The sequence below is a fragment of the Gopherus flavomarginatus genome, chromosome 5 (assembly GCF_025201925.1).
Source record: "Gopherus flavomarginatus isolate rGopFla2 chromosome 5, rGopFla2.mat.asm, whole genome shotgun sequence".
Classification (NCBI taxonomy): domain Eukaryota; kingdom Metazoa; phylum Chordata; order Testudines; family Testudinidae; genus Gopherus; species Gopherus flavomarginatus.
Genome location: NC_066621.1, coordinates 35,788,812 through 35,811,729, shown reverse-complemented (window position 1 = coordinate 35,811,729; position 22,918 = coordinate 35,788,812). Strand labels below are relative to the sequence as shown.

General features: G+C 53.8%; 1 protein-coding gene across 1 annotated transcript in view; it reads left to right on the top strand.

Annotated features, from left to right (window-relative positions):
- The window catches only part of CLCF1 (cardiotrophin like cytokine factor 1), a 41,720-nt gene extending 19,114 nt beyond the window's left edge, over nucleotides 1-22,606 (top strand). Inside the window, exons 2-3 of the mRNA XM_050956445.1 lie at nucleotides 13,260-13,426; nucleotides 21,446-22,606. Of these exons, the coding sequence (XP_050812402.1) occupies nucleotides 13,260-13,426; nucleotides 21,446-21,949 (671 nt within the window). The 3' untranslated portion in view covers nucleotides 21,950-22,606. The remainder of the gene's footprint in view (nucleotides 1-13,259; nucleotides 13,427-21,445) is intronic.
- The last annotated feature ends 312 nt before the right edge of the window (nucleotides 22,607-22,918 follow it).

Genomic DNA, 22,918 nt, shown 5'->3' with positions numbered 1-22,918 from the left:
GCTTCCAGCGCAGGATCCTGCCTCCCACATTTGGGGGCAGGGTCCCATGGGGGGACCCATGTGAGGGGCAGAGTGAGGGGTCTTTTGGGGGCAGGGTCCCGTGGGGGGAGCAGTGTGAAGGGGTCCCATTACAGAGCAGGCACAGCCAGATGGACTGGTGCCAGCAGGGAGAGTTCCTTCCCAGATGCCCATGTCATTGGAGCTTGACTAGTAGTTTGTTTCTTAATCTCTTTGCATCTTTGACTGTGAAATCTGATGTGAAAGGGCATCACGTAGCTTCCACCTGTAATAACCATCCCGGTACTTCCGCCAGCAGGGCAGCCAAATACTCCCAGCTGCTGGGATACAGAAGAATCGCAGTAGCGGGGGGCTGTGAGTCAGGATTATGGGCATCTATGGAGCTATGTAGGGGGGAGCCTAGAGCTGGTATGGCTGTGGGCCTGTGGGTCAGGATTGAGGGGCTTTGGCAGAGCTGTTTTTTTTTTGGTGGGGGGGGTAGTCTAGGTCTGGGATAGCTGAGGGGCTGTGAAGCAGAATTTAGAGGTATTAGTGGAGTGCGGGGGAGGGGGAGTCTGGGCCTGGAATAGTTGGGTGGCTGTGAGTCATAATTAAGGGGCATCAGCAGAGCTGTGGGGGAGGGGAGCAAAGGCAGGCTGTGAGTCAGGGTTTAGGGGCATCATCATTGTCACCCCCACCACGGGAGATATGACGGGGAGATTCCTGGAGCTGTGATGGGAAGTGGAGTCTGGGGAAGGCAGCTCCCTCGGCTGCTGAGCGAGGTGCCAGTTGGACGGGAAAAGTCTTGGAAACGAGATGTGACCTTTATAAAATAACAGGCTAATTGGTTTGTCTTTCATAACCTGCCCCTGACGTCAGGGAAGATGACGGGAACCCAGGCTGCGGTTTCCTGCAGGCCTCTGCAAAGGTCATTGTGGGCCACTCCCGGCCCCTCCCTATATTAGGGTCTCCCCCCTCACCCAGAACAGCTCTCAGCTCCATCCCAAGTTGGGGTCTCCCCCCATAACTCCTGGGGACAGCTCTTAACTCCTTTTCAAGTAGGGGTCCCCCCTCACTTCTGGAGTGGCTCCCAGCCTCTTCCTGAGTCTGGGTGCCCCCTTTGACTTCAGGACATCTCCTAGTCCCTCCCCAAGTCGGGGTCCCCCCTCATCTCTAGGATAGCTCTCAGCCCATCCCTGAGTTGGGGTCTCCCCCCCTCACACCCTGGTAAGCCTCCCAAACCCTCTCCAAGTCAGGATTCCCCCTCATTCCCTGACAGGGCTCTCTGGCCATCCCTGAATAAGGGATTCCCCACCCCTAGCAGTCTGGTATAGCTCCCAGACCTGCCTCGAGTTGGAATCTCCCCCTTTACTTCTCACTATTCCTCCTGGGTTCTCTCCATGTTGGAGTTCCCTCCTACCTGCCAATACAACTCACAGCTCTTCCCCCAAGTCAGGGTCTCTCCTTGTGCCTCAGCATGACTCCTCCCTCCCAAGTTGGGCTCCCTCATCATTCCCAATATGACTCAGACCCCTCTCTGAGCTGGGGCTCTCCATGTCACACCCAGTATGACTTCTGGCCCCTCTCCAAGTCAGGCCTGGCCCCTGACTATCAAGTACCACTTCTTACCCCTGCTAGCATTGGTATACTAGCTGAGAGGTCTTCACATGATGTCCACATTGCTTACCAAGGGACCTTTCCCTGCCTCCTACCCATCTCAGACTCCTGTGAGCATTTCATGTGTCACCCCAGCCCATCACACTCCGCTGGGGCTCATCTCAGCCTGGCCTGGATGCCTCTCCTTGAAGGGAGTAGCAGGGGGCTGAGGCCAGGGTTTGGGATGCATAGAATTTGCCTGACCCTACTGACACCTGTCTTCCCTGCCAAGGCCCTCCACCATCCCCACAACCTGCCTCAGAGAGACCCCACCTCCTCACACACTGCTCCCCTCATGGGAACCCCAACCCTGCCCCAGAGCCTGCCACCTCCCCACACATTATTCCCTCTGTTGGACCCTAACCCAGAGAGATCCCCTTCCCCCACACTGTTCCCCTCATGAGACCCCCCCACCATGCCCCAGAGAGACCCTCCCTCCCTGCACACTATAGGATCAGGTTCAAGGGCATTGCAGGAGATTCTCCCCCCCACCCTCCGGGTCTGTCACATTAGTGAGGTCTGTTTAGTCTGTGGCTCCCTAATCACCTCGAACTGGGCTGCTCTCTCTCTGCCTCTGTAAACATCTGTCGGGATCAATCCATCTATGAGCCCAGCCAGGTCCTGGCCTCCCCCATCCGTCACCCCCTCTACCATCCACATCCCGCACAGTCAGCCCTACCCTGGGCTGACATGCAGAGAGCAGGCGCCAAAGGGAGCTCTGCCTCCACCCTCCAGCCAGTATTCCCCAGAGCCTTCTCTTTCTGGAGCTGACCAGTGTCACCCGCATAGAATAATCAGGGTTGGAAGGGACCTCAGGAGGTCATCTAGTCCAACCACCTGCTCAGAGCAGGACCAATCCCCAGACAGATTTTAGCGCCAGATCCCTAAATGGCCCCCCTCAAGGACTGAGCTCACAACTCTGGGTTTAGCAGGCCAATGCTCAAACCACTGAGCTATCCCTCCCCTCACTCCAGTGAAACCCTGTAGTGGGGATCCCCCAGCCCCAGTGTATATCCCCCCAGAGATTCCCCTCTGTACAGCTCTTCCCCCACCACACACACACTTTAGAACAGGACTTGAGGCCACCACCTATAGTGGTTGATCACAGGGAAAGGGCTTTGGTGCTTCCCTCTGCTCAGATCTTGTTTCCTTTGTCTGACTGTGGCCTAAAATGGCAGCTCCATAACCAAGGCTGTTTTCCCCCACCTTGCCCCCAAGAACATCCTGCAGAGGGGCCTTTGCCTTTTAATGAAATTGAACATTGTTTATGGGAAAAGAGAGGGCTGTATCAGGGTTGAGGGGAGCCAGCAGAGCTGGGAGTGGGGAGCTCAGGACTAGGACAGCAGGAGGCTGCATGTCAGGTTGAGATGCACTGGCAGAGCTAGGGGTAGGGGGGAACCCAGGGCTGGGGTAGCAGATGGCTGTGGGTCAGGGTTGAGCGGCACTGGCAAAGCTGTGGGGAGAGGCGGAGCCCAGGGCTGGGGTAGCCGGGGGTGGTTTGCTGAGACTGACACATCTGCAAAGCCTCGCAAGGTGCTAATGAAAGAACCTAGAGCCTTCCTCACCACAGATGAGGAATGCAGGGATGTTGCGATTAGGAAGGCAATAAAGTCTGCTACAGCATTAATAGTAGGTGACTCGGAGTACCCAAATATAACCCATCCAGGCGTCCCGTCGGGAATGGCCTTGGAGAAATGCTTTCTCAAGACCATATAAAGGATTGTTTCTGTGTCTCTCATTGTGGAGCAGTTGAAAGGAGAGGCTGCTCTGGACTGAGTTCTGAGCAACCCAGCTGGGTCAGGTCAGGGAGTCGCTGGTTCACTGACTGCACTGCTGTGTAATTGAGTCTGATGTGCTGGCAGGAATAGTGTTGTCCGCAGTGGCCTGGTGAAAGCAAATGGCCATGAGGGGAGCAGAACAAACTGTCAATGTTTGCAAGAAGCAGCCCAAAAGGGAGCAGGAGGGAACGAATCCTTCAAAGCAGCAGGGAGGCTGCTGAGGGCTCCACTGCTAGAGTCACTGCCCTGAAGGAGAAGCAGGAGCAACTACAGTAGCAGCCAGTGGGTAGATACAAGAACACAGCAAGGCCCAACCAGAGCCGGTGCAACCATTTAGGCGACCTAGGCGGTCGCCTAGGGCACTAGGATTTGGGGGGCACCATTTTCTTCTGCAGCGACCGCGGCAGCCGGATCTTCGGCCGCCCCAGTCGCCGCCGACATTTAGGCGGAAAGAGCTGGGGCAGGGGAGTACGGGGAGGGCCGCCTGCAGCAAGTAAGGGGGGGGCGGCACGCAGGGGAACTCTCTGCCCCAGCTCACCCCTGCCCCACCTCCTCCCCGAGCACATCGTGGCTGCTTCACTTCTCCTGCCTCCCAGGCTTGCAGCGCCTAAGCTGATTGGTGCTCGTGCTCATGTGCAGAGCAGGGGTGAGCTGGGGTAGGGGGGTGCTTCAGGGCGGAGTGTGGAGAGCTGCCGTGGGAGGGCACCTCAGGGCGGAGTGGGGGGAGGGTGCAAGGTGGAAGTTTCGCCTATGGCGCAAAACATCCTTGCACCAGCCCTGGGCCCAACCCATGTCCTTAGGGATCAGGAGAGCAAGGGGAGGGCAGCGGGGCCCGAGGAGTCATTTCCAGAGGTCATTTCCTACCCCTGCATCACTACAGAGTGATGACTCTATTAAACAATGCAGTTAGCCTATGGAACTGGATGGCAGCGAGGCTGAGAGCTCACACCAAAGGATAAGATATCTCTGGGGTCGTAAGAGATTCTGCTGCTGCATTAGGCCATCTGAATGTGTTTAAGGGACCTAAGCCCACCTGCAAACCACTAAGGATTTGTCTAGATAAGGGGGAAAGGGTCATGGTTAGGTCAGGACTAGTGAGCTACTTCCAGCTAACCCTGCCCCGCTTCCTTTATAAATCTAGACATAACCAAACCTAAATTTCTCCTTGGGCAGGTTCTTTGAGGGCCTCTGTGCTTCCTATTTGTGGGGCCTAGTGCCCTTGGTGTCCAGCTGTGGAACTGCCCAGAAAAGCCATGTCTACAGGAGGGTGCATGCGATATCTCGTGTGAGAGTGATGTCATTTACTCTATGTAAAGGCATATACCCTTCTCTGTGATGGCGACGAAGGACTGAGGCAATGAGCTAAAGGAACTCAGGCTAGAGGCTCTCTAACTCTAGCTTGATCTTTCCTTGTAAAAGATAGCATTTAGGGTAGTATAGGTAATTCCATTGGTGATAGCCCTTCTCTTGTCCCTCACTGGGGCCACGTCAGGCCCCACAACAACTTCAAGAGACGTGCCTCTTGTCCAGCAATTATACCGGAGACAAACACCCACATCTGGTGCCTCTTATGCCATGGTGAAACCCATTGGGTAACTTTAGGTACAGTCTGTCATGTCTTCATCCCCCATGATAGACAGCAGAGATACTGGAGGCTCCTCTGGCTTTTCAGTGCCTGCAGCCTATGATACCCTTGATGGACCCCTTGGAGTATCGAAACCAGCCTCTGTGCTGCACACATTACCACTTCAGCTTCAGCACTGCCTTGAATCACAGGCTCAAGATGGGAATCTTCTCAGCCTGCTGCATGGTGCGGATCCCTCACTCAGTGTCACTGGGGGCAGTTCACTCTAAAGTGACAAACTTGGCACTGCCTACTAAGGCCTCAGTAGCCTTGGCACTATGGCAGAAGGCACCAGCCTCAATACCTACTCCACACCAGGCACCATTACCCTCATTGTCGACCCCAGACCTATCATCTGACACAACAAACTAAGAGCAAACTCACCCAGAGGGTCATATAGTTGCTCCTTTTTCACTTGGAGAGGTCATGATATCTCAGACACCAAAGCAAGAACAATGGCCACAGGAATGGTTCTCAGGAGGTACTCCTTGCTGAAGTACAATGGCGTAACACCTGCCTCCCCAGGGAAAATTAAAGACCTGCCTTTGAAGGCATGGACCTCTTGAGTGACAGACCTGACAAGGCCCTGGCCTCTTCCAAAGACAGGCTCCCTCACAGCACCAAGGGACACAGTCTCACAGGTGATATCACCTGCCTCCAAAACCTGCTCTGGCCAACAACCTCAGCAGGACTGGAGCAGGATTCCTCACCACACATCCTCAGCCCCCAGCATCAGCCTCTAAACAGCAACTCTGATGGTGCAGTCAAGAGCTGCATACATCACATCACCAGTCCTTTGTCCCTCATTCTCTCTCTCCTGACCTTGTCTCTCCTCCTTCCATAGTGCCTGATGCATGATTACTTCCACTCTCTGGGTACTAGACATCATCTACAACAGATATTCCACCCAGTTCTGCACCAGGCCACCTCCCTCTCTTTCCTGCCTCTTCAGGCACTCGTCTCACCAGAGATTCTCATTGGAAGAGCTGGATTCCCTTTTCAGGAAGGGAGCCATAGAGGTTCCGCAGATCTCCAGTGGATATTCTGTTCTCCAAGAAGAGCAACGACCTGAGACCCATCATAGAATATCAGGGTTGAAAGGGACCCCAGGAGGTCAGCTAGTCCAACCCCCTGCTCAAAGCAGGACCTAATCCCCAACTAAATCAAGCCTGACCTTAAAAACCTCTAAGGAAGGAGATTCCACCACCTTCCTAGGTAACCCATTCCAGTGCTTCACCACCCTCCGAGTGAAAAAGTTTTTCCTAATATCCAACCTAAACCTCCCCCACTGCAACTTGAGACCATTGCTCCTTGTTCTGTCATCTGCTACCACTGAGAACAGTCTAGATCTTCCTCTGATCTCCAGAGTCATAAGGAAAAGCAGACTGGACAGAGCCAATGTTTTACTAAGAGCCTTTTTGTGGCCTCATCAGCAGTATTGTCCAGATCGCATTGCAGCTGACCAAGGAGTAACCTTATCTGCTTGCCTCTGTTCTCAGGCCTCCTGAGTCAACTGCAAGGGAGGAGTCTGCATCCCAACCCACAGTCACTCCCCTAGCAGTGTGAAGGGTAGATGACCTGCTGACCAATGTAGATTGTTTCGACTCTTGGAGGGCCCAAGCCATTCTCTTACAATCCGGAAAGGGCTCTGTCCTCAAATGAAAACTATTGCCATCTGGCTGCAGGTAAAGTGCTCACTCCATCATGAGCTGGGGTCCTTACAGTCCTAGAGCATCTTCTACCCCCTAATTCCCAGGACTTCACCTCCCTATGGCACAGTATCTATCTTCTCTCCTTGAACAGTCTCCACGTTCCTTAAGGGCATGGTAAATGCATTTCCTCCCATGAGGAGCCTCCAGCTTTATGGGAGCTCAGTCTTATCCTAACAAAGCTGAGGGGCCATCCTTACAGAGCTCAGGTTCTAAGGTCCACCCCGCTCCCTGTGCTTCAGAGCCCGAGCCACAATGTCTACAGTGCACTTTTTAGCACTGTAGTGCAAGCCCAAGTCTATAGACCTGGGCTCTGAGACTTGCTGCCCTGTGTTTTTAAATGCAGTGTAGATGGACCCTCAGTGTTCAGTGTGAGTCCCCAGTCTTCTAAAACAAGAAGGTAAAGAGACATAAAGGCAGAGTCAAGACCATGAGGTCCCACTCAGGATAGAGGACAATTGAAGGCAATCCACCTACTGTAGGATGTTACTACGTAGGCAGAAGGAGAGAAAGGATAGGGCACCAAACTAGGCAGCAGGACTCCTGGATCCTCTCCAAATTCTGCCACTGTGTGACCTGGGGCAAATCCCTTTCCCTCTGTGTGCCTCAGTTTCCCTGTTTGTAAGAGGGGGGCATAAGTGATCCTGAGTGGCTGACTCATGAGATTTGTGAAGCTACATTCCTTTCTAAAGAAGCCTCTCACAGCCTCCACCCCTGCCCATGGGGCTCTTGCAGTCTGGACGGCACTGTTGAAAGGCAAAGTGTTGTTAAATGTGGAGTCTGGGGAGCAAGGGATGGGCCCTGCTCCAGAGACAGTAGGCAGTAGAACAGCTGGAGTTGTTGAGGGCGATAAATCCCTGGGAGCTGATGACCTCACCAAGAGTGACAAGGCTGAACCACTCACAAAACAGTGTCAGTGAGGGGGGTCTGCATCACCCCAGACCAGGAACCCTCTTACTCTTAGTACTACCATGGCAAAGAGAAGAGACCCCTGCTTGGGAGTAGGAGAGGGACACAGCAGCCTGGCTGTTGGGGGTGGGCAGGATAATGGGGCCCTCTCTAGCTTCACTGAGTCCTTGGAAAGGCTTAACAATAAAGCTCCCTCTCTGGATCTTGTGTGGAATCCTGGGGTGCCGCCGAGATGGGTAAAGACAGAGCAGTTATCAGAGCAGGGGCACATCTAGCTTCGTATCCCATCTTTGACAGTGCTCCATACCACCCGCTTTTAAGGGAGCTGCAGGAAACCCTGGGGTGGGGAGTTACGGGATAACATGCCCACTCGTGTAGTCTTTAGCTCCCATCAGCTGGGGGTTGGCTTTGCCCTGCGGAAGGAGGGGTTTGGTCCCTCCCAAAGCTCTTGCCTATTTTTCATCATTGCTGTTCTAATTGGATGTTCTCATTCTCCCTAGAAATGCACGACCTTTTTATGAATCTTGCTGAGCTCTTAGTTCCAGTAACATCTCGCAGCAGTGAGTTCCACAGGCTAAGTGTGCATGGTGTGAAAAGCTGTTCCTCTGTGCAAAAGTTGCTAAGAGAAGAGGATCAGGGAATAGGAAGGAAGGATATATCACTGGCTGCGAAGAGTAGACTGCCTGAGAGAGTTGGATTTGGTTCTGTGATTTAAGGAGGAAGGTTGGGCTTGTGATTGCACTCATAGGCTGAAACCCACCAGAGGTGAGTTCAGTTCCTCACTCTACTATCGACTTCCTGTGGGTGCATGGGCAAGGCTCTTCACCTCTCAGTTACCAGTAAAATGAAGATAATGGTCCTTTTTTGTGTGTCTGGTCTTTTAAGACTCAGTTCTTTGGGGCAGGGACTGTCACTCGCTGTGTATCTGCGCAGTGCCCAGCACAATGGGGGCCTGATCTTGGTTCGTGCCTCTAGGTGCTGCTATCATCATAGTATTACAGATAGAAGCAACATATAAAGGAGGAGGAGGATGCATAAATGCTGAGGTTTGACCAGTCTTAACACAGTGTTTCCTAATGTATTGAGTGTGGGGGGCTGAAAAACTAGTTTGGAATCAAGGGGCATGAGCTGAGCTGTGGAGAGGGGAGCCTAAGAGTGGGATAACAGAGGGGCTGTGCATCTGGATTGATGGGCACTGGCACAACTGTGGAGGGAGCCCAGAACTGCGATAACAGGGGGCCGCTGATCCAGATTGAGGGGCATTAGCATATCTGGGGGAGGGAAGAAAGCCAAGGACTGGAATAACAGGGGGCTCTGGGCAGATAGGCAGGCCTCCCAATTGTTCCCAAGGGTGCCAGCTTTCATTTAAAAAGAGTAAGACTCCAGCTGTTCCGACAGGGAACAAAACCTTGTAAATATGACTCAAGTGTAACTGACGCACCCTGAGTTTGCAGAGAGCCCCAGAGAAAGGTGCTGAGGTGTGAACTGCCCTGCTGCTTTCACTGGGCACTCACTTACATGCCCAAGATGCCACTTTAAGTGTCAACGTTGTTAACTCTTTCACTGCTGGTCAGAGCATGTCAGAAAGAGTTTGGAGGGGAGCATATTTTTCAGGCATAAGATTATATGGGCCCTTAACCACAAGGCAGATGCTATTACTTGTATTTGCCTGAAGGGGGCACCTGGTCTTCCGAGGTTTGGGGAACGTGTTAACACCAGCCAGTGATGTCAGTTTAATTAGGACACGGGGACAATCTGAGGCATATTCCCTCCAGACCTTTCCTCGAATTCAGCTGCTGCAGGGCAGGCGCAGGGGGGACGTTCTCGCAGCCAGAATTCCATGCTGCAAAGAAGTTACCTGTAGGCACTGACAGGCCCTGAGTCAGCATAGAAAAGAGCCAGGCACCATGCAATGGGGTCTGTGGGGAGGCCCAAAAGTGTTTGGCTGCCAGAATAGGGAAGAGACAGGGCCTGCTCACCAGCATGGAGATGTGCCAGGAGAGGAGAGAGACTCAGGCTGGTGTGGGGAGATGTGAGCGAGGGGCTGGGATGGAACTCTCACCCATGATCAAGGAGCACTCAGACAAGTGTTCCTAACTGAGCCTCCACCTGCAGGACTCACTGCTGCAGTTTGGTCCTGAGGTGGAGAGCTCTCTGCACTCCTAGAAGAGGGAGTATAGGCTCATGGGAATAGGGAGAGATTGCAGAGAGGGGAGATAGGTGGGCTCTGCACTCTCAGGCTTCTGGGCCTGAGCTGATCCCCAGCTGGGGAACAGGAAAGAATTAGGCACCATGGCACAGGACTGTGCAGTGAGGTTCATTTGGTGATTTGCACCATCTGTAAGAAACAGATGGAGGGAGGCAGAATATCAGTCTAGGGCCCATTGGTCTGATCCAGCACAGCAGGATGGAAAATGTACTTACTGGGCTAGAAGGGCCCATTGGTCTGATCCAACCTAGTGTCTGTGAGGATAGATACCAGCTTAGATGGGCCCTTTGGTCTGAAAGGTAGTAGCTGGGCTGGAGGGAGAGAGGGAATATCATGCTGGGTGGGCTGGTTGGGCTGATCTGGGCTTGGTAGGAAAGGGGATTGTCTGATTTAGTGTAACAAGGAATGGGCATTGGGTACTGGGCTAGGGGGCTTATTGTTCTGATTCAGCATGGCATGGAGAGGGATGGGGTCTAGACCAGCCCTGGTGTGATCGGGTGCAGCAAGGGGTTGAGGGATAGCAGAGTAGATGGGCACATTGGTCTCTTACAGTGTCTGGGGGGGGTGGGGGGCAACGTAAGGATAGCTGGGCCATTTGGTTGGCTCTTCAGGCGGTTCCCTAGCTGGTCAGCACCAAGGTAGGAGCGCATGTCCCCCAACCCCCAGTACACACATGCACAACACTGGGGAAGCTGCTGGCTGCAGCCTTTGGGTCTGTGCCTCCCAGGCAGCTAAGCAGACTGGGCTCTTAAAGGGAAAGCACAGCGACTGCACAGGCCAAGTGACCCAGGTGAAGGAACATGTGACACCTCGCTTTAATGGGCTGCCTGTTTCCTCCCCTGAACTGAGGCCAGCTCCACTCTGGGCCCATGTTCCAGCCTCACTCTGCCCTGCCAAACAGGCAGGGAGGGGCTGCCAGAAGGTTCACTGCAGGGGGTTGGGGGGGAGGGAAGGATGGGGGGAGGAGGGTGATGGGGGACAGGGGAGGGGGCAAGCGGGAGAGGAAACCAGGGAAGGAGGCAGGAGAGGGATTATGCAGGGAGCAGAGGGTGAAGGGAGAAGTGGGCCAGAGAAGAAGGGGGGTTGTGGAAACAGAACCCTCTGGCAGGTGACTCCTTGATCTGGCTCTTGGCCTGGCCCTGCTGTCTAGCCCCTCCCCACACTGGGTTAGAAATCACTGGGCTCTGCCAACCCCAGCTCTGGAAAATAGCTCTGCGAGCGTGACACACTTTTTCGATTAAGAGTTGGCAGGAGTGCATTCCGGCCCTCAAACTGCTGGCAGGGTGCAGAGGGGATGAAAGGGAGTTGAGGCAGCGGGGCAGGAGGGAAGGAGCCTGCTTGCTGCCTGCCACCCCCTGCTCTCCCTGCCCTCACCCTTCACCCCCTCCGATTAGTTAAATTCCAGTTGCTGTTCTACAACATGTCTGGGATGTTTCTTTTGTTAACGTGTGGGAGGCTGTGATATCAGAGAGACCTCAGCCAGTCAGCATGGAGCTTACCATAACTCATTAGCAAGCTGTCAGCCTATTGATTGCTTTGCAGGGGCATTGGGGCAAGGAGAGATCTCATGCTATGAAGTCACAGCATGATGTCATCTCTGATTCATTTGACTTTATTCCCGTTGGGGTGTATGAGAGAGACTATTGCCATCTGCTGAGCTGAACTGAAACTGTTCAGCTGTATGTCATAGGTTCTGTACTTCTGATAGCAAATGGGGATTCTCCATTAGTTCAGTGGCCCACACATGGGCTTCATCAGTAGGAGGATCCAAGTGCTATACCCACTGGTGCTGTGACGTTGAGAGTAGCCATATTGTCCATGGAGTGCTGGCTAGTCCTGGCTTAGTTAAAATAGCTGAGATGCAGCTGCCTCTGGGGGGATGTAGCAGCTGTTTATACAAGGATTCCTTGTCTGGTGCCAAGATGTAGCCACCTCTGGGTTGGGGCCCAGCAGCTGTATAAACAGGGATTACTCATGCAGTGCTAAGATGCAACCTCCTCTAGAGTGGGGCATGGTGCTGTTTATCAGCTGTTTTTCAACTGTGATGCTGTCTAGGAGAGGCCATCTCCAGAAGAAGTGCAAGAGGTGTAGGGAGGCAGAATGGAATTGCCCAGGTTGGGATTGGTCCAGGGCATGGCGTGAACACCTAACTGAGGCAAAGTGCTGCAAGATGCTCTTTAATGAAGCGTGCAAGTGGCCAGGGCCTGGGCTTTATGTCTCATAGGTGATTCATCGCAGGTGAGAATCACCTTCCTGAGCAGGATTCACGCACCAGCACGAGTAATGGGCACGTCCCCTCCATGGCCAAGAGCCAGCAGCCTACGCAGGCATGTCTCCCTTTACATCTCCTTCCTGCCAAGCCCAGCGGAGCTGCAGTGAGACACTGGAACACTGCATGGTTCTGGAGCCTGAAACCACCATGCTCTTGAACCTCTAAGCCTACAAACCTTGTCGGCTCCCTACACGCTAAAGCCCCAAGAGCTCCAACCACACTGAATCCCTGACAGCTGCTGAGCTCCTGATGGGCCCTGCAGCACCCACTACCCCATGCCTCCAGTGGGCTTTGGCCCCACGTTTAGCTGAGCATCAAACCAAATCACGCATTCTGAAGCAGTAAGAGAGTCCTTTACCTCCAGCTGTGAACCCTCTGACCCTCCTTTCCCTTGGGGTTTGGGACCCAGAAGAGATACTCAGCCCTGGACTGAGGAGGAGTAGAGGTGGCCAGGCACACATTAGAAGGCCTGTTAGACCAGTTAGGCCTCAACTCCCCGACACCCACAGCATCTGCCTCTTGCTCCCAGCTCTTTCCTGAGTGCACTACAGGCTTTATCACTCATTTGAAACAGGTGTGTGAGACACCCATAAAAATACCTGGCTGAGCAGCTGGGGCTGGAGGCCATTCAGGGCAGTGTGGAGGAGAATGTGAGACATCCTGTATCCCTGGGCCACTGGGCTGGAGAACTGGCCTGGATGGCCCCAGAGAGTGCACCCCGCCTGTCTCTCCTCAACCACCAGCCAGAGCACATTCAGACCCAGCCTGAACACAGCCCTGGGGCAGAGCAGTGGGGTGACAGCTCCAGAGACAAAATCATGTCACAGCATCCCCTGCTGGAGAGGGCAGGGCTAGGCAGCCACAGGTTCTTCCTCCTACCCAATGTCACAATAACCCTGCTGGGCAGAGGAAGTGCCACCCTCTCTCTGGTGTCACAGTGCCCCCTGCTGGGGCGGGCAGGGCTGGGCAGTCACAGGCCTCCTCCTACCCAATGTCCCAGCGCCCCCTGCTGGGGCGGGCAGGGCTCAACAGAGGTAGGCTCTGCCCTTGCCTGTGTCAAAGCGCCCCTTGCAGCCCCCTGAGCTGGTCATTGTGTTCCCTGCAGGAGATTCTTGGGGGATCTTTGCCTTCCTGTGTGCCGCACTCTGGAACCTGCCTGCGATCCCCGCCCTGAACAGCACAGACGAGGTGGGCGCCGGCCAGTCCATCCAGAAGACCTACGACCTCACCAGGTATCTGGAACACCAGCTGCGCACACTCGCCGGGACCTATGTGAGTACAGGGAGGGCTATGGAGCAGGGCACAGCCCTGTGACCCCATCTCCCCTTTCCTCGCCCATCCCTGCCTGTCCTCAGCTCTCCCCCTCTCCTGCCCCTTTCTCCCACCCATACCTCCTGTGCAGTCGCTCTGCTCCCCTCCCCCAACTTAGATGTCTCTCCAGAGGGGTGGGGGGTTGATTCCTTTCTGTCCTCCTTGGGGTGGTCTTGGTAAATGACAGGCTCCCAAAAGTGATTCTCCCACCCAGGAGACCTGGGGACGGTGGGTTGTAACTCAATTCCCCCCCCCCGCCCCCTCAGCACACGAGAGAGCAGGGATGATAAATGGCTGAGGCATGTTCTGTTATAGGATCTGGCTCTGTATCATGCTGATGTGGTCTGGGGGCTGAGTCAGGAGGCAGCTCTTGGAGTGCAGGGAAGAGCTGCAAATCCTCTGCCTCTCCGATTGGGGTCTCTGTCTCATCCCCAGCCCCCTCTCTATTCTGGGCCCAGTTCTCTGCCCTCCCACCCCGCCAACATCCCCTTCTGGGGTCTGGGACTCCCACTCTCCCTGTCTGCACCCACCTGCCCCTGCTCTGTCATGCATATCTCCCAGCTCACACCCTTCCCGCTGCGTGGCTCTAGCCCTGGCAGGATGCCCTGCATCATGCCCCCTCCCTGTCCTCGGGCACCGGGGGAGTCTCCCACTGTTTACACTCTGTTGTGCTGTCTCTCCATGGGGTGAGGTGAGGCCCGTGTGTCAGAACTCGCCTGGGAGACGCCCCGGCTGGGCCACGCTCCACCACGCACAGAACAGGCACCCAACCATGGCAACGGGGGACACCGCCCGCATCAGATCCACGGGCCTATCCAGCCTGGTATCCCTCTCCCCGCTGCTCTGCCAGACCAGACCCACAAGCCCATCCAATCTGTATCTCCCTCTTCCTGCTGGGCCAGATCACACCCTTGGGCCCATCTAGCCTTGTATCCCCCCATATTGGATCAGACTTATGGGCCCTTCTAGCCTCGTCTCCCTGGCAATGCCCAATGCCAAAACTTCCCATGGATATTGTCCAGCCTGGCCTGTGGATTCCACTTCTCTCTAGAGTTTTGTGCCAATGGGTTATAAGGAGCCCGGGGTAACTATAGGCCAGTTACCCTGACACCGATCCCGGGCAAAATCATGGAAAGGTTTAAATGGAATACAACAAAGAATTAAAGGGTGGTACCATGATGAATGCCAGGGAGCCGTGTTTTGGAAAATAGGGCTCGTCAGACAAACCTGATATCCTGTTTTTTGATGAAATCACAAATTTGATAGTAAAGACAACTATGCTGCTGTAACATACATTGATATCTGTGAAGCAGTTGACTTAGTCCCGCAGGATAATCTGATTAAACAGTATGGTGCAAAATCAGTGTAGACCATATTAAATGGATTAGAAACTGGCTAACGGATAGAGCTGAAAAGTAATTATAATTGGAGAATCCTCATCCAATAGGGGTGTTTCTATTGGGGCCCTGCAGGGATCCCCTCTTGGCCCAAAGCTGTTTGATATTTTTATCATTGATCTGGAAAAATATACAAAATTATACTGGTGGTAAAGTTAGCACATAATACCAAAATTGGCAGTGGTAAATACTGATGTGGGCAGGTTAGTTAGACTGACTGATCTGGATTGCTTGGTAAACTGGGCTCATGTGAACAAGGTGCATTTTAATAGAGCCAAATACAAGAACATACATTCTTCATTCCTAGGTGTAGGCCATGCATACTGGAGGAGGGACCGTATCTTGGAATGAAAAAGCACTAGGGGGTCATGGTAGATAACCAAACAAACATGAGCTCCCAGTTCAGTGCTATAGCTCATGTGATCCTTGGATGCACAAGCAGGGGAATGTCCAGTGGGAGGAGGGAAATGGTGTTACCTCTGTGTATGGCATTAGTGAGGCCATTACAGGAACAGCATGTCTGGTTCTGGTAACCATATCAGAAAAACTGGTCAGGGTTCAGGAAAGAGCAAAAAGAATGAGGCGAACTCTGGGAAAGTCTGTGTGATGGTATTTATCTACCTGGGGTTGTTAAAGAGAAGGTTAAGGGGTGATTGACCCTGGTCAATAAGTACCAAGATGAGAAGATGATTCTGGTGCGGGAGAGCTCTTTAAACTAGCAAAGGCAGAATGAGATCCGATGGATGAAGTCAGCAAAGCGCAAACTGGGAACGAGACGCAACCTTGTCCGAGGTTCCGTGAATACTATTGACGATTTCACAGTAACTGTCACACAGCAGCACTTTTATTTTTTATTCCAAATTCTTCACACATTTTTCTCAAAAACGTTTGGGTTGGAAAATATTCGATTCCCTCCTCCTCCTTTCATGGTGTTTCCATTTTGACACGGAAAATGCAGGTGAGAGAGGAAAACCTTTAAAAATCCAACCTCAAATGTTCGGGGGGGTGGGGAGAGTGATGAAAACTGGAAAATTTTGAAAAAATGAACATTGCGGGTGAAAATATGCATCTCATGGACAAAAGGCCATTTTGGACACTGATACAATTGTTCAGTATGTCGCCAGACTAAGCAATGTGCCGTCCTTTGGGGCAGCTTCCCACAGGGCCTGGCGAGCAGCTTCCTCTCCCTGGATTCTTTCTTCTCACAGTGGGACTCTTTCTAAAGGATCTGCTCTAGTGCAGCAGTTCTGGGCTGGAGGCAGGAATCCCTGGGGATGGCTCTCTGGCCTGGGTTATGCAGGAAATCCGACTAGATCAGGGGCAGGCACACTTTTTGGCCTGTGGGCCACATCAGGTTTCCAAAATTGTATGGAGGGCCAGTTAGGGGAGGCTGTGCCTCCCCAAACAGCCTGGCATGACCCAGCCCCTGCCCCCTATCTGACCCCCATTGCTTCTGGCCCCCTGATGCCCCCCCCAGGACTCCTACTCCATCCAACCCCCCCATTCCCTGACAGCCCCCCCAGGCCCCCTGCCCCATCCACGCCCCCATTCCTTGTCCCCTGACCACACCCGGAACCCCTTCCCCTGACTGCCCCCCACCGCCCCCATGTAACCCCTCCTCTCATTCCTGACTCCCCACCCCCCTGGGACTCTGCCCCATCCAACCCCCCTGTTCCCTGTCCTCTGACTGTCCTGACCCCTATCCACACCCCCGCCCCCTGACCACCACCCCCAACTTCCCTGCCCCCTTATCACGCTGCCTGGAGCACCGGTGGCTGGCAGCACTACAGCTGCGCCGCCTGGCTGGAGCCAGCCATGCCACAGCACAGCTGCAGAGCACTGGGTCAGGCCCCGACTCTGCAGCTGTGCTGCCCCAGGAGCTCATAGCCCTGCCACCCAGAGCATTGCACCAGCAAGGCAGTGAGCTGAGGCTGCGGGGGAGGGGGAACAGCAGGAGAGGGGCCGGGGACTATCCTCCCTAGCCAGCAGCTCAGGGGCTGGGTAGGAGGGTCCTGCGGGCTGGATGTGGCCGTAGTTTGCTCAGCTCTGGACTAGATGATCTCAGTGGCCCCTTCTGGCCTTAAAGTCTAGGGCTATCTGAGTTCTCGGCAGCTACAGTGTGGGACCTGACCCTATGACATCTCTTGTCAGCTGCCTGCACCCTGGAGATGTCCTTGGCCTTTGCTAGACCTCTCCTTTCTTCTAGGGTCATGGGGTAGGTTGGAGGGCACTCAGCAGGGGGAAATCCGGCTTGTGTCTCTGTTTCACCTCTCTCCCTCTGATCACATGTGTGAGCAGGGCCGTCCTTAGGCATAGGCAACATAGGCAGCTGCGTAGGGCACCTGAAAATTTGGGGCACCACTGGGTCTTAGTGTCCACCGGCTTATTTTCCTATCCCTGTTCTGACCCTTCCTGCAGGCTCCCACAGATGGCTGCTCTAGCCTGGTGAGTCTTCCTTGGGAGGGAATCTAGTAGTTAAAAGTGAAAAAACCTCCAGTCTGCCAGACCTATTAGCACAACATTGAAACTGTTAAAAGAGACATTCAAGGGGTAATAAAGCCATTTAACAGGCATTTGCCAACCCCAAGGTATATACTGATAGGTTTCAGAGTGGTAGTCCTGTTAGTCTATATCAGCAAAAACAAGGACGAGTCCTTGTGTGACCTCAAAGACTAACAAATTATTTGGGCATAAGCTTTTGTGGACTAGAACCCATTTCATCAGATGTCCATGAAAGCTTATGCCCAAATAAATTTTTATACTGTCAGTTTCTGACTTTACTGACAAAAACAGTTGTGCATTAATGTAATATTTACACAGAACATGTCAGTCTACAGGACTTTAGTTTAAATTTGCTTTAAAAATATTTCATTAGTGAGCTGGTGAAGATTATAAAATCACATTTCTAAAAAATGCTTGCATAGAGTTTTAGATGCACAATCATCTTTAGCCTTAAATGTGTGGATCTTCACACATAGTTTTTTAAATAAATCCTTCAAAAGACCTCCCTTATCTAAAATACACATTTTAATTACTATAGTTAAAAAAAAAAGTGCTTCCAAGTCTTCCTGTCCTTTCTGTCCATCCCTTCCCACCTCTCCCCCTACTCCCCATTGAAGAGAGCCCTTAAAGGGACAACAGTCCTTCCCTTCCAGATAGCTGGACAAAGAGTTCCCTTTCTTTACTTCTGACTATCCGACAAACTAGTTTTAAAAGAACCCTCCAGCAAAATCAGTACCTTAGTAAGACAAAATCCTTGTTATACCTAAAATCTTTGGAAACATATTTTTTTAAAGTTGGTGAAATTTCATAACCATGTCTCTTGTTATGGAGATCACACAAAGTAAATTACTGTTCCCTTTTTCTAAAAGCAATGAACATTGTTATGAACACACTAAACCTCTCTGATTAATTTAAAAGAATGTCTTTGTTTCAGTGAGTTAAATATGTAGTAATCCGGAATGCTGGCTTAAGATTTGAGTACATTTAAAATATAAATTCAACTTAGAATTACTGATGAAGAAAATGTAAAACAGAGAAGAGCTGCATCATGTATTCCATTATATGTAATGTTGTATTCAGCAGGAGAGCTGACTCACCCTTACTATGAAGTTTTTGCAAATAAATCTCTGACAAACTTCAGGGCATATCAAAAAACCTGTGACTGACATTTTTTATTCCCAAATTTTAGTGCTTTTAATTAGGTACTTTCTTCATGTCCATTCTGCATGAGGGAGAGTGCATGGAAGTCTCTGCGGGGAACTGTGACTCTCCGCCACCATGAGGCAGGCTGGGCATCTCATTATCCTTTGCTGTCAAGTCCCTCCTCCCCCTCCCCCACCAGGCTGTGAGCTTGGGCTGCCATCCGGCATAGGGGCACCAGTTTAATAATACTGCCTAGGGCCCCATAAATCCTAAGGACGGCCCTGTGTGTGAGGCATGCTCCCTGCTTCCATGTTCACATGTCAGTGCATGTTAGTGCTCTTCAGTCTCTCCACTTTCACTCCAGCTCACTCTGTGTCTGCCCCCCCACCTCTGTGTATGTCTCCCCCTCTGCTCCCGTACCCTCCCCCACTCTAGGGTGCTCACCTTGTCCCTGCGCCCCCACCAGTTTCCGCTTAGGCTTGCGCAATGGATGGGGAGAGACATCTCCATTCGCCTCCGGGCAACACTGAGGAAATTAATTCATCTCCTGAGCTTGTCAGATTGTTCAGGTGCCCACACCGCCCCACCTGCGGCATTGACAGACCTCCTTGATTCTCCCTGAATGCCTGCTAGGGCTCCCCTGCTGTGGGGGCTGCTCCCCATGCCGTCCTGGGGGACGGGGAATCCCTGGGTGTGGGGAGGCAGGGGAGTAGCAGTTTGGAGGATGGGTATGGGAATTTGCATGTGTGGAGGCATGTTAGCAAGCATGTGTGAGAGAATGAGTACATGTGTTGAGGGTGAAAATGGGCATGTGTGGGGTGTGTGCACGCATCTGGGGCTGCACGTGTGACTGTGTGTGTGGGGGGTGCATGTGGGTATGTGTTGGTGTGCATGGGTGTCAGTGTGTGGGGGGGTGTATGTGTGTCAGTGTGTGTGTGGGGTGTCTGTATGAGGGTGGATGTGGGTATGCGTGTGTCACTGTTCAGATGTGGGGGGTGATAATACGCAGGTATGCAGGATGTGCATGGGTGTGGAAATTGGTGTGTTTGTATGTGTGTGAGATAATGGGCATGCATGTGGGAGGGTGTGTCACTGCATGTATGTATGGAGTGTGGGAGTACCTGGGCATGAGAATGTGCAGATGTGTGAAATGTACATGTGAGAATGTGTTTGTGGAGGTCAGTGTGTGTCTGCGTGGGGTGGAGGGTCAGTGTGTGTCTGTGAGGGGCAAGGGGTGGTCAGCGTGTGTCTGCGGGGGGTGGAGGGTCAGTGTGTGTCTGTGAGGGGCAAGGGGTGGTCAGCGTGTGTCTGCGTGGGGTGGAGGGTCAGTGTGTGTCTGTGAGGGGCAAGGGGTGGTCAGCGTGTGTCTGCATGGGGTGGGGGGTTAGCATGTGTCTGTGTGGGGCGAGGAGAGTCAATGTATGTCTATGAGGGATGAGGGGGGTCAGCATGTGTCTGTTGGGTGGAGCATCAGCGTTTCTGTGAGGGTCAGTGTGTGTCTGCATGGGGTGAGGGGGTAGCATATGTCTGTGTGGCGAGGAGGTCAGCATTTCTGTGAGGAGTCAGTGTGTGTCTTCGTGGGGGAAGTGGAGTCAGCATGTGTCTGCATGATGGGGGTGGGGTCAGTGTGTGTCTGCATGCGATGAGGGATGGTTCTGGGGCTAACTAGTTTCCCCAGCCCGGCATTGTCCTCCATCCTGTGCATAGACTTAGGTGGAGAACACACCCCTTGCCCCCCCCCCCCCACTTTCACTGTCTGTGGGGGGCACACCTGGACCCCCGTCTCCAGCAACACCGCACTCCGATGGCCTTGGTTCACCTCCACTTCCCCACTCAGCAGCCCGTAAATCATCTCATCCCTGGGGCTGACAGCTGGTTCCTCCTGCTTCCTAGCCCCGTCATTAGGGCCTCACCTGCGAGACAGGGCCCCCTCCCTCCATCATCCCTGGAGGAATTCCTGAGAGCTGCCTGCCGTGCTCTGAAGTGTCCTCGCCTGCGCCAGGGGGCACAGGAAATTCCACAGCTCATGATGGGGCAGAAGCAGCCCTTCCCAGGGGGCACAGTCCCTGAGACTTACTACCCCCAAGGCCCAGAAGTGCTTCCCCCGCCTCATGGCATTTTGGTGCCAGTGTTCCCACCCCTGCCCCGACAGGGATTCCCTGGCTCTGTGCCCCTGCCTTGGTTGGCCATACCCTCTGGCTATGGGGCTGCGGGGCTCTAATCCCACAGGCCGTTATCCCCCCCACATCCTCTTTGATGCATGGACTGGCGCTGGGCTCTTTGGTGCATAGGCCAAAGCCTGTGATCCTCATGGAATTGACTTCAGAGCCATAGTCCACTGAGACCCCGGCCTCCCGTCCCCTGCCCCTGGCCCGGGACAGGCCCCTTATTCCCTTCCTCACCAGAGGCACCCACTTGGCAACCAGTTACGCCAGAAGGAGCCATGCCCTCCTGGGCTTGAAGCCACCAGCAGCTGAGGGGTTTAGGGAGCCCGTGGCCCTGGGAGAGAAACCGATTCAAACCTGCTCACCGTGTGCTCCCCCCAAGCAGCACTCTATCCCGAAGCTGCAGGGCCTGGGCTAAGGGCCACACAGCCCCCGGTCACTCCCAGCATCACCCAGCTGCACTATGCCCCATGACTGAAGGTCTCCTTCCAGCAGTGGATAGGGCTGAGCTGTAGGGCTCTTGAGTATCACTGGCCCTTTCCAGTGCCTCCCCTTTACCCCCAGGCTCTCCTAGGAGGGACTTGTTCCCATGGACATCTCCTTGGGGCCACTTAGGAGGGCTGAGTGGCAGCTGAGGTGTCCACATGCTGATCCCCTCAGAGTCTCTGGCCATCCTTGGGTCAGGCCTGACCCTGGCAGAAGTGTCCGAGGGTCACATTGAGTTCTGTCTGGGTGAATCTAATGCCCTCTCTCCACTCTCTCGCCCACTGCAGCTGAATTACCTTGGCCCACCCTTCAATGAGCCAGACTTCAACCCTCCCCGGATGACAAGGGCCGAGATGGTGCCCAGTGCCACTGTGGACTTTGAGTTGTGGCGCAGCCTGAATGACAATGCCCGGCTGGCAGCCAATTATCGGGCCTACACGCACCTGCTGTGCTACCTGCGCAGCATGGATGGGCAGGTGGCCAAGGCCGAGCTGCGCAAGAACCTGGGCCACTTCTGCACCAGCCTGCAGGGCCTGGTGGTGAGCATTGCCAGCGTCATGTCCTCTCTGGGCTACCCACTGCCCAGCCCGCTGGGCAGTGCCAACCCCACCTGGGCCCAGGGGCCAGGCACCACGAGCCCCCACAATGACTTCCTCAAGAAGATGGATGACTTCTGGCTGCTCAAGGAGCTGCAGACCTGGCTGTGGCGCTCCGCCAAGGACTTCAACCGCCTCAAGAAGAAGGTGCCGCCTGCTGCCCTCATGCTGCGCCTCGAGATGCGGGGTTTCTGACCCCTGCCCCCCCACATCCCATCACCACGCTGTGCCTCAAGGTGCGGGGCATCTGCCCACTCCCACCCCACTCATCATGCTGTGCCTCAAGATAAGGGGCCTCTGACTTCCACCTCCTCCCAGATCTTCCGCACCTCCAAACCCAGGTTCCACTGTGCCTCCTACCCTTTACCCCTCACCCCTCTCTCTCCCTTCCATGGTTTCCAGCCTCCTCCCCATCTGTGATGCCATGCAGCATGTCCCCATCCTCCTCCCTCCCTTTCTGTGCCCTCCTGCCCCCACTTTTCCCTTATTCTCCAGCAAGGGACCTATTTGCTTTCCAAAACAGGGAAATGACCCTCATTCTCCCAATACAGCCCAGAGCAGCACTAAGCCCCACCCCCAGATCTGGACAGCAATAAGCCCATCCCATTTCACCCAGAGCAACAATAAACCCCATCCCCATGTGCTCTGGGCAGCAGTCAGCACTGTCTATTTACCAGGGGCAGCCCTAACTCTTGTCTGGCTTTGTCTCTTGCTGCGTCATACTCTGTACCTCTGGTTTGATCCAATTCTTTCTCTGCGTCCCCCTGCCCTGCTGCAATCCGCCACCCCTCCTCTCATGCACAGAGACCTGGACTCACCCAGCCTTTCCTCAGGTTCAGAGCCCCTGACACTGGCCTGCAGCCTGGCCTCCATGTCTCCTTGGGTGCTTCTAATTCTGCCCTATATGCATCACTTCCCTCATGCCTGGGGGCAGGAGCTGAGGTGAGCAATGCCACCAGTGTCAGCCCTCCAGTCACACCTATGAATGGGGCAATCTCACCCCATGACACTGCAGCATTATGGGGCAAGACAGATTAGAAATAGGAAGGATAAAGGGGGAACAAGAAAGTCTGGAGATCCAAACCAGGAAGGGGCGGGATTTGGAACAGGAAAGGTTGGGGTCCAAACTAGGGGCAGGGTTTGAAAGCGGACCTCCAATTGCAA